At 36.0% G+C, this 12,133-nt stretch overlaps 1 protein-coding gene across 1 annotated transcript; it reads left to right on the top strand.

Annotated features, from left to right (window-relative positions):
• Positions 1 to 282: 282 nt before the first annotated feature.
• On the top strand, positions 283 to 11,031 carry LOC148272476 (putative chitinase 10; the record flags this gene model as incomplete). Its single annotated transcript, XM_088240009.1, has 17 exons — positions 283 to 482; positions 1,117 to 1,365; positions 3,576 to 3,709; positions 3,829 to 4,040; positions 4,727 to 4,862; positions 4,948 to 5,090; positions 5,194 to 5,379; positions 5,589 to 5,714; positions 6,995 to 7,169; positions 7,344 to 7,432; positions 7,514 to 7,648; positions 7,758 to 7,972; positions 8,111 to 8,244; positions 8,382 to 8,593; positions 8,674 to 8,952; positions 9,317 to 9,502; positions 10,010 to 11,031. Coding segments are annotated over 17 exons (3,093 nt in total), but the record flags the coding sequence as incomplete, so codon positions are not given.
• Positions 11,032 to 12,133: the final 1,102 nt, after the last annotated feature.

Here is a 12,133-nt window from a genome sequence, read left to right as displayed (position 1 = left end):
TGCACATACCTCGTGTGCCTAATGCTCTCAAATGCAAGGATTGGTTTCTATTTGCATAAACCAAACTTCACGGGGTAAGTTAGTAATGAAAACTCACACTCCCAATTGACGTTATCATTTTCCTTACCAAATTCGAGCTTATGCAAAATTCTAGCCCCTTTAAAATAACACAAAAACCCTTTAGCTTAGTTAAATAATTCATAATTTCAAATTGTACAAAAACACTAGAATATCATGTTAATGAACCCTATTTTTATATTTGAAAAAACATTTTTTTTGTAGATATGCGACCGCATTCGGAACCACGGTTGGACCGTGGAGCAGGACAAAGCCGGCCGTATGGGGCCACACGCGTTCAAAGGAGATCAGTGGGTCGGATACGATGACAAAGCCATGATTCGGAAGAAGACAGAGTTTGTCAAACATCTCAACCTCGGAGGAGCCATGGTCTGGGCGTTGGATTTGGATGATTTCAAAAACAGGTAAAGCTTTTCCATCCATTCAAAGAACAAGTAAAGTTCTTTAGAAAAGTGCATGGAGCTGTCAATTGACAATAAGATGATTTATTTGAATACCTAATATAATAGTTTTAATTTGAACCATATGTATTATGAAAAACACGGAGCAAAATTGTCAGAATAATTGGAAGAACCAAATGAAGAGTGGTCTAAGGGAATTGGTTTCATTTGAAAAATATTTTTTACGACCTACATTGTCCTTTTGGGGAAAATAAATATTAAAGCATTGAAAGATTTATAAAACTAACCATATGCACTAATAAATCAAAGAATAAAAATAGTAATAATACTAAATAAAATAATGCTGTAAAAATATATAAGTTATTTTGATAATATCATTACAGAACTATTTAGATAAAAAAGGATACGTTTATAAACTATATATGAATTGATTTTAACTAGCTAAAAGGATCTGCATTAGCTCAAATCCGATTTGTCATATTATTGTAAAAGGTCACAATAATGATATAACATGACAATGACTAAAGTATAAAATTTTGAAATAATTTAAATTTAAATACTGAGTAATTTTTATTATTTTCTAATTCCACCAATTTTAATAAAATCTTCTTATTAATATTATAACCGCTTGCTTTAGTTGCGGAGAAGGTCACCATCCGCTACTGAGCACCATCCGAGATGTCCTGAAGGACGCTACAGGTCCCGAGCCCGAGGAGGAGGTCCAGGAGGCCGACAGGGAACCACCCCCGCCGCCCCCGCCCTCGCCCCCACAGGCCGTGGAGTCCGAAGAGGACGCAGGGCAGGATGAGGGGGCCCTCGCAGCGGAAGGAGAAGGCACAGATGGCTACAAGATGGTGTGCTACTTCACCAACTGGGCGTGGTACAGGTGAATATAATCACTTAACAGATTTTGGTCAGAGAGGTGTTCCAAAGCTCTATAAGTTAACGTCTAATCTCTATGCAAAAATTTATTCCATTTGGAGAAAACAAGCTGAAACAAGATCTGTCCAAAGGACGCTCTGGAGAACTTCTCGTAATAAGCAATAATACCAAAATTGAAAAAAATTCCCAAATGATGTTCAGGCTCATCAGTATAAAAAAACAAACTTCATGCCCAGGGTCAAGCTTGAGAAGAACTGTCAAGTGGTTAATACCACCAGGGTGCAATAACATAAATATTTTGTGTACATATTTCCAGTTATTAAAACAGTCTAATACCAAATTTAATCATCGAGGATTGTTATCAAGTAGAGAGGTTCCGCTAGTTTTGAAATCTACAGATGGTGATAAAACTTTAATTATATATTTTAGGCCTCTCAGATCCGTACTGATGATGTTTTTCTGGGTTTTTTTCTGACATAGGAGTGCATTATCTGGGCTAATGATGGATGCTGCAATGTTATCCGAAACATCAGGAAGAAGAAACAACAGACAACAGACAGCACACAATATCTAAATATCTTCAGTAAAATATTATGGATGCTCGATACATCGTGGGTGAAATTACAGTAATAATTGAAACCACTTAGCACCTTGTGCTTCAATATTTCATTTTTCATTATTTCATATCTGCTCCCTAGTTGGAGCATATGGTGTTCACAAAGATCCTCCAAGCATCTCTGTCGGCAGTCAGTTCCTGTGCATTCTCCCAAGTCAGATTCGCGTCCCGTAGTTTTGACACGAACTGCCGACAAACAGTCAGCAGTGGACATCCAGGACATCGAGAACCTGATGCCTTGTAAAGTAGGCAAGCGTGGTTAAGGCTCTCAGGAGGCATCCGCAGCACATGGCCAAGCCAACCGTATCGCCTCCGCTTGATCACAGTTGTCACCGGAGTTTGCTGCGTCCGTTCTCTTATTACTTTATTCCTCACAAAGTCAAACCACCGCACACCCAAGATTCTTCTGAGACACCTATTCTCAAAACTCGGAATTTTGCTGCTTTGGGCCCTAGTGAGGTGCCACGATTCGCATCCGTAGAGGAAAATAGGTGTTATGCTGGCGTTATATAGGCGGCATTTGGTTTTCACTGAGTAAATATCCAATCTCTAGACAGCCTTCATACTGTTAAATGTGGCGCCTGCTATTCCTAGCCGCACTCCTAGTTCTTTTTGAAAGCTGCCATTTTCCGTAACATTTACTCCCAGGTATTTGAAACTCTCGACCCTTTCGATGACTTGGTTTGACAGAGTTAGGGGATTTTGGGCATCAAGGCATGAAGTGTTACACAATAAATGGATTTTAAAACCCATGCATGCGGAGTACCTATTTAGGCTATCTACAGTGGCCTGAAGACCCCTGACTGAATTGTCAATAATAACCGCATCATCGGATATTCCTCGATCTAGTGGAATTGACTTTCTTAAAATGAAGTCCATGAGGATTATAAAAAGGATCGGTGCAAGGACGCAACCTTGACGAACTCCGGTGGTGGTATCAAACCAATCTGTGACAATATCGTTGATTCTGATTCGGCATTTGCTATTTGAGTGAAGGGCTTTGATAATTTCGGCTAGTTTTATAGGCACCCCATATGATTCAAATATTTAAATATATATTTTCAGAGTATGGGTCTGTGCGGACTGTCAAACGCTTTTTCATAAACATTTCAAAATATTACATGCACAAAAAAATCTCCATCGTTTTTAAGTTTATTTATAATTATAATAATAAAAATACTTAATAGTTTTATTCCACTTTTATTTATAATTTTTTTATACATTTTTTACCAGTGACCGGGTTTCGTCGTGACCGACATCATCAGACTGGTGGGAGACTAAACAAATTTCTATGTTATATACAAGTGCAAGCAGGGGTTGTAAATCATGATTTTATATAATTATGTAAATAAAAGAATTTAAATTAAAATCATTTAAGTATAAGGTAATAACAATTATAAGAATATAAGTTTTGTTTGAATGTAAATAATAAAAACTATAAAGTATAAAACTATAAAGTATTTTTATTATTATAATTAAAATGCAGTTCCACCAAGAAATGTCAGTAGAAAAACTCAATATATAAAGTTTATTTATATTCGTGGATTTAACTCTTTTTACAATTGTGTAGAAAATAATCTACTGATTCTTCATTTCAGACAAGGACCTGGCAAATATCTACCGAGTGACATAGATACATCTCTCTGTACTCACGTCGTATATGGATTCGCAGTTTTAGATACTCAGCTTTTGACACTTAAACCACACGATTCATGGGCTGATATTGATAATAGTAAGTTAACCTCATTTTTATAAGAAAATATGTTCGAAGTTTTTACAAACTAATTAAACTAACTAAAGTAAGATCATGAGACCCATAATAAATAAGTTGTAAACATTATTTTTCTACAGAATTCTACGAAAAGGTGACAGGATTAAAAAGCCGTAAGGTGAAGGTGCTTCTTGCTCTGGGAGGATGGAACGATTCTGCCGGAGACAAGTACAGTAGACTTGTAAACAATCCGACGGCTCGCCGCAAGTTTGTACTGCATGCTTTGGAGTTCGTACTCGCCAACAACTTCGATGGACTCGATCTTGACTGGGAATACCCAGTATGCTGGCAGGTTAGTATCAATGAGAAATGTATTTTAAAATGGTATGGAACTTTTGACTTTTGATACAGTGAGAGGCAAATAGAAATGAATGAGTTAATCCATTCTGGAAATCGGTTTAGATTTAATAACGATCAAAACTTAATAAACCATCGGAGTTAATAATACTAAAGTGCCCAAGAGAGTGTGGGAAATTAATTAATACTTCAAAGATGATAAATAATCGTTACAGCTTATCAAAATTAAAATTAATTTCTGCCTTCAACACTTTCACTTATTTATTGTGTATGCAGATAATTGGTAGAATTCTGTATTAAAATTTGGTAAAGTTTCCAAAATAAAACAATTTATTGGATTTAATTCTACTTTTATTTTTATTTAATATATGTGACGCGTTTTGTCTTGTTTATGACATTATCAAACTGACTTAAATATCTACGGAGTATCCTTTTATACTAACAATAATTATACACTAACATTCACTTATGTTGCCATAGTTTAGAATTGTCCCTTCCACTTATTTCTTCTAATTCTTTATGTACCCAATAAAGGAAAATAACTGGTTTTTTTTCAAAATCACAATGACACACATCAGACATAAGAGAGCACGGGAAAATAAGCTCATCAGCCAGAAGCTGCATGTCTATAATCAACCCTGTAAAAATGTCTGGTAATATATAAATCTGTTTATTTAACAGGTGGAGTGTGGGAAGGGCCCTGCATCAGATAAAGAAGGATTCTCCGCTCTAGTCAAGGAGTTACGTGAAGCATTCCGCCCTCACAATCTACTGTTGTCAGCTGCAGTTTCTCCCAATAGAAAGGTCATTGATGCAGGTGAATATCAGGATATCACCCTAAAGTTAGTACTTCTGTTCGTAGTTTTCAATATTATTACAATTTTTACACAATGTTTTTCCAGGGTACGATGTTCCTGTACTCTCAGAGAATTTGGACTGGATTGCAGTAATGACTTATGATTACCACGGACAGTGGGACAAGAAAACCGGCCACGTTGCTCCGATGTATGATCATCCTGATGATGTTGACAAAGCTTTCAATGTTGTAAGTAAAGTGAACATTTAAATTACTCTAAACACAGTTTTCACTTTTATAAAATTACAAAAAAAAAATTTAGATAGGAATAAAACTCTTATTTTGCTTCCAGAACTACACAATTCATCACTGGATCATGCGTGGCGCAGCTCCCTCTAAGCTGGTGCTCGGTTTGTCTCTGTACGGGCAATCCTTCTCCCTCGCAGCTGCTGACAAGAACGGACTTAACAGTCCGACGTACGGAGGAGGAGAGGCCGGAGATTCTACGAGAGCTAGAGGATTCTTGGCCTACTATGAGGTAAAGTAACATTAATAATTAAAAACTGAACAGTAAATTATGAAACACAGGGGGATTTTTTTGTTTACTATTTTTCTATTAATATGTATTTCGTTGATATGTAATTATGCTTTATTTTTTTAATACTCTGTTTTATTTTTATGTTTATTGTAAGAAAACAAAAAAATTTAAATAAAAAAAAACACTATTTATAATATTGTCATTCTCAGATATGTGAACGAGTACAAACTAAGAACTGGGCTGTGGTGAGGGATTCCCGTGGTCGTATGGGCCCATATGCCTTCAAGGGAGACCAGTGGGTCTCGTTTGACGATGTTCCAATGATCAGACACAAGGTAGTCCTCCTGTTTTATCAACTATCAATCATCTAAATATCTATCTAACTAACTTTTTTGTTACCCAACCTAACCTAACCTTTAGGTTTATCTTGATATAAAATACATATTATCTTTCCCTAAACATTTTTTGGCAGTGTTAGTAATTTAATAACTGCTGAGCTTTTTGATGAATTAGAAATAAAAAGCAACTAGGTACATTTTTTATCTGATTTAAAATCTTTGCTTCAAAATCTATCTTAATTACTTAAAAATATTATCATACTAAATTATAATTCTGGCTTTTTGCTGACGATAACAAGATACTTAAGCTAATTAAAAATATTGATGACTGTGTCAGACTCCAAGAAGACATAAATGCATTTCATACTTGGTGCAAAACTAATAACATGGAACTTAACATCGATAAATGCAAAATTATTTCATACCATAAATGTAAACATCCTTTTATTTTTGATTATAAACTTAATGGCCAAGTTCTTTCGATTGTCACCTCTATAAGAGATCTTGGAGTGATCCTAGATAATAAACTAACTTTTCTGGAACACTTTGATAATAAAGTAAACAGATCCTTAAAAATTTTAGGCTTTATTAATAGAACTACGTCTGATTTCCAAAGTATGCTTACACTTAAAACACTTTATTGCTCTTTAGTTCGCCCTATTCTTGAATATGCATCTGTAATCTGGTCCCCTCATTATGCTGTTCATATCAAGCGCCTTGAATCAGTTCAACATCGTTTTATAAGAAAAATTGCATGGAAGATGGGATTGGAAAGAGGAGACTATTCATATTCTGATATGGAGAGGTTTTTAAGCATATCAAGTCTTGAAAAACGCAGATGCATTGCAGATATAATCTGCATGTATAAAATTATGAACTGTCTCATTGATGCCCCTGAAATTTTGCAAAAGATTCTTTTTAACGTTCCCACCCGTAGACTAAGAAATAATGAAATGCTTTTCCTCGGTCACTACAGGACCAATTATGGTGCACAGTCGCCTTTGCCCAGAATGATCAGGCGGGTGAACGATCATCAAGATCTTGATTATTATGGTGTAAGGATGTCTTTCTTTACAAATCAGCTAAAGAATCTGTATAGTTAGCCTATGCTTTTTACTTAATCTAAAAAATCTATCATCTGTCTTTGCTGCTTATTTCTGTTCCTTATATTTTTTTATTCCTTTGTAAAAATTTCTTTTAATTGTAATGTTTATAATGGACTTTGTCCGTAAATAAATAAATAAATAAATAAATAATATTTTATGTCTTCGTTGCAGACTTCTTACTTAAAAGCTATGGGTTTGGCTGGCGGAATGGTGTGGGCACTCGACTTGGACGACTTCCGCAACACATGCGGCTGTGAAAAGTATCCTCTCCTGAGTGCTGCTGCTCGGGAGCTCGGCCTCATCTCCACTCCACAGCCACGCTGTCAACTGGAGTCAGCTTCAACAGGTAAATTAGATATTTTATAGTAAAATTCGTAAACCAAATGTATAAACACCGTTTATACTTGTAGTTTGGCATTTTTAGATAGATGCTCTGATGTAATGCATGAAGTAAGTAGTAAGTAGCAAGCATAAGTTACTACTTACTTCATGCAAATTATTCCTTCGGGTATTTTTGCAGAAATCACAACTACTGAGACACCAATATACGAACCTGTAGTTACTAAACCATCAGCAACTCAGAAGCCAACAGTTATCTCTTCAGTAACGGTAAATAAAATATTTCTTACAAATCACAAACTTGGCTCGTAATATACCTCTGGCCTCTCAATAATTACCATATTTTCCTAGGTTCCATCATCATCAGGCGGACCGTGTTTAGGTCGTATTTTTGTTGCCGATCCAAATGACTGCAACAAATACTTCCTTTGTAATCAGGGAGTTCTCACTTCACAGAACTGTCCATCTGGTTTACATTGGAGTGTGGTAAGTGCATATAATTTATACTCCCATTCCTGACAAAAGGTTTTACATAATTGCATGATAAATATGGTACAAATTTATGGCATAATTGTGATAAGACTTTATTTTTTAGGATCACTGCGACTGGCCATCAAATGCCCGCTGTAAGGTAACCGGTGTAGGTCCCTCGGGGACTACCTCCTCTCCAGTCCAAACTACCACCCGTGTGCCCTTCACTACTACGCGAGCGACCACCACCACCGAAGTAGCGATTCCTGGACGACCCGATGTAACCACTCCGGCTGGCCAAATGGTTGTCTGCTACTTCACTAACTGGGCCTGGTACAGGTAAATAAAAAAAATCCCAACAAATTCAACAAGAATACATAGAAAATAAAAATAGTTAAGGATGCCTACGCTCATAGTTTGTGTGACAATGGTATCCCTAAATTGTACTCTAAATATTTCAATGACACTTCTTTTTAGACAAGGCAATGGAAAATATACTCCCGAGGATATCGACTCAAAACTCTGTACCCACATTGTGTATGGTTTTGCTGTCCTCGATAGCACCAAGCTAACTATAACACCACACGACTCCTGGGCTGACATTGACAATGGTAAGACATTAAAAACGTTTAGTTGATTTGATGAAAATCTTCGTAGGATACCTATTTATTTTTAAATTAGAACCATTAATTAAAATATAATTCCGTTGACTATTGGCATTTTTTAAATATCGTCATTGTTCTTTTAGATTTCTACGGAAAGGTAACCGCCCTCAAGAAGAAGGGAATCAAAGTCCTGATAGCCATCGGAGGCTGGAACGATTCTCTCGGTGACAAGTATTCCCGATTAGTTAACAATCCTTCCAACAGAGCTCGCTTCATAACCAACGTGGTAGATTTCATTGAAAAATATCACTTTGATGGACTTGATCTGGATTGGGAATACCCCAAATGCTGGCAGGTTAGTATTACAAAAATCGAAGATAAACGATTCCTTATAATTAATAGAGATGATAATTTTATGCAAATATCTAATTCCAGGTGGATTGTAATGCTGGTCCCGCTTCAGATAAGGCGGCATTTGCGTCATTTGTTAAAGAGTTGCGACAGGCATTCGATCCGCATAGATGGCTCCTATCAGCGGCTGTGTCAGCCAGTAAGATGGTCATCGATGCTGCCTACGATGTGCCTTCTCTCGCGAGGGATTTAGATTGGATTGCAGTCATGACGTATGATTATCACGGCCACTGGGATAAAAAAACTGGACACGTCGCGCCATTATATTTCTATCCTGGAGATACTTATGATTACTTTAACACGGTAAGTTAAATTAAGTTTTTGTTTTTCTTTAGGTTTTTGACGATGACAATTTAAAAATTACACTAGTCTAGAAAGGTAACTACTAAGGACTGAATAAATTAAAATAATTAAAGAATAATCATCATTTTATCTAAACAGTATGGTGTCATTCGATTTTGGTTTAATTTTTTTAGGATATTATTTAACCTGAACATGGTGATATTTATATAATTTATTTATAGTGACAGTTCATCAAGTGAATAAATGTATAAAATATGTACATATATTCACTTGATGAACTGTAGTAGTAGTTCTAGTATTTTATACATATATGTATTCTTCTCGATCAGATCTCTCTTTAATAAGATGAGTATTTATTTTCTAGAACTTCTCTATCAACTATTGGATTAGTAAGGGCGCCCCACCCAGTAAACTGGTATTGGGGGTTCCTCTTTACGGACAATCCTTTACCCTGTCCGACCCGAACCAAAAGGGAATGAATGTGTTGGCTGCAGGAGCCGGCGAGGCGGGAGAGTTCACCAAGGCTGCTGGGTTCCTCGCCTACTATGAGGTAATATATTATATAAATAATGAGGAAGTTCAGTGCTATGGGAAAGGGGGTATAAAAAAGATTTTCTTAAATGTGGTTATATTTAGATCATTTAATTGTTCAGCTACGTTTCTAGAAATGTATGAAAAATTAATAAAAATGATTTTAAAAACCATTAAACTTGCACATATATTATTTTTTAAATTACACCGATGGAAATAATCCCTTCTAAAATCTAATTATATTCCATAATATCCATATGATTTTTCTCAAGCATGTGTGTTTTGTGATGTGATTCAAAAGTGTAATTTTTACAAAATTACAACTTGTTGGGCTGAAATTTTAAGTAGTAGAACTATTTTTCGCTCAAAAGTTTATTTAAATGTCATCTTTTATTGCAAGGAAAGTGTTTATTTTTAAAACTAAACAATAACTTCGATTCCTCATTCCCAATTAATAAATAGTAATCAATTTTCTATGATTTTGCAGAGTTTGTTAAGTAATTCTCTGCCTTCTTAACTGATTTAGATTTGCGATCGCATCAAACGCGGTGGTTGGACTATAGAGCGAGATCCGTCGAGTCGAGTGGGGCCGTGGGCGAGACGTGGGCTCCAGTGGGTCTCTTTCGACGACTCGGCGCAGGTGGCCCGCAAGGCCAGGCTGGCGCGAGACCTGCGCCTGGGCGGCGCCATGGTGTGGGCGCTGGACCTCGACGACTTCCGGGACATTTGCGGCTGCGGACGCCACCCACTTCTGTCCTCTATCAACTCTGCACTCAAGGGCCTACCTGCACCTCCTTGTGATCTATGAGACTGTTTTTCCACTGCCTCTATAACTGTCTATACGGATAATGTTAAAAGGGAAGCAAAATGTTCCAAATCGAACAAAAAAAATTGATGAATTAATATTTTTACTTTAAGTAATAATTGTTTCAATGAAAGGATTTTTTTAGTAAACAATCTCAGAGATAAGTTCTTTTAAAAATGTAATATTATCATCAGCCCTTCAAGTACTCGAGATGATTTAAACCTTAATGGTAATCTATATTGAATAATTTTTATACCTCATTTATAAATCTAAGCCATAATGAGATATGAAGGTGATCTCTCGGAGTGCCATTTAGGAAAACACATAGTTCATACCAATTTTCCTCTATGATATGTTACTTCTAAATGAGAGTAACATTAATTTACCCTTTCTTTTGTATCCTAGAGTTATAAAGAACTGGTCTGCCATAATGATTGTATAATTTGATGTACAATCTGTTCCTGATCTAGAATATAATGTTAAGAGATATTTAAACTTTATTTTCCATTTTGACAATAAAGTAATGTTAACAAGTTTTTCCGATTGGGTAGCTACCTAATTCATAGTGTTATAATACAATGTATTCCTTTCGTCTTTATATTAAGTGTAATAAGCTCCTTTTCCTGTGTCTTCGGGGACCATGAGAAGATATGACGGAAGACAAGCTTATTGGAACTTTACTATCTATGAAAAATGACAATTATTTTGTACAATTATTATAAATAAATTTTATATGAAAGTAATTTGCTTTTAGTATTTATTGAAATGTAAACACAATTCCCTTTAAATTTATTTTTCATGAATCCAAAAATTCAACTAAAACAGAGGGTATGATAATATTTTTTATTACAACAAACATTATTCAATAAAAAGATGAAACTGCATTAACAAAAATTAAAAATGAGGTATAATAATGCTAAAATCACATGTTTATCTTTACATTAACTCGATTATGGCAATATAATATTTGCTTTCTCTATTTTAACCTTGCGTGCTGTGGCAGTATTGTGTACTTTACTTTGGTAAAGTACACAATATTTTTAATATGTTATTGCCGTAGATTTATACTATGGCTCAATGGTTAGTGGATTTTTGTACACTTCACACAGAGCGCGGGATCTTAGAAAAAAAAACATTTTTTAAATAAAAATTTATTTTTTAGATTTCAGTTTACAGCAATTTTATTAATGAAACTGAATTTTATGGGCCTGCCACACACTCGACGAGTGGCATGGGAAGTAGCGAGGAAAGAAGGCAGAGATGTAGTGTGGCAACATTACTCGTCATGCCGCACGTCATGTTCCTCGTCGTGCCCACCGCTCCCTATTTTGTCGGTTTTTGAGTGCGAGTCAAAGGACCGGCAATATGAGCGTGAGTGGATGGCCACATAATCGTGCGGTTGCAGCACGCATCGAGCGCTCACACAAGACGCACGCGTCATTTTTAATGATGTTTATTTCTTTGTATGACATTGATATAATTAGCTTTATTAAAAATGCATAGCACACAAGCTGCTACAGTTTCATCGTCCATTGTATAGAAAGACAAATGACAAGTGCGGAGTGATTAATTGCGCGAGTAGAGCAGTGCGTGGGCAGAGAGGGCAACATCAGGCAACAGGGCGGCAGCGCGAGGAGCATTAGGATGAGCAGCGCAATGGAAGGTTTTCGGACTGGACTGTTTTGAACTATTCGATGGTGTATAGCTACCAACTTATCACAATATGTGCCCTGCAGAAGCACTTGAAGAGCAAGGCTGATTAACTTCACTTGGAGTTGACAATACAATTACAAAAATTTGGCTACGGAATAATTAGAAGATTTACGATAATATGTATACATTACA

Source organism: Micrasema longulum, unplaced genomic scaffold (assembly GCF_059751315.1).
Source record: "Micrasema longulum isolate JH-2025_06_02 unplaced genomic scaffold, ASM5975131v1 h1tg002326l, whole genome shotgun sequence".
Classification (NCBI taxonomy): domain Eukaryota; kingdom Metazoa; phylum Arthropoda; class Insecta; order Trichoptera; family Brachycentridae; genus Micrasema; species Micrasema longulum.
The sequence above is the reverse complement of the archived record's forward strand: the minus strand, read 5'-3'. Positions and strand labels throughout refer to the sequence as shown.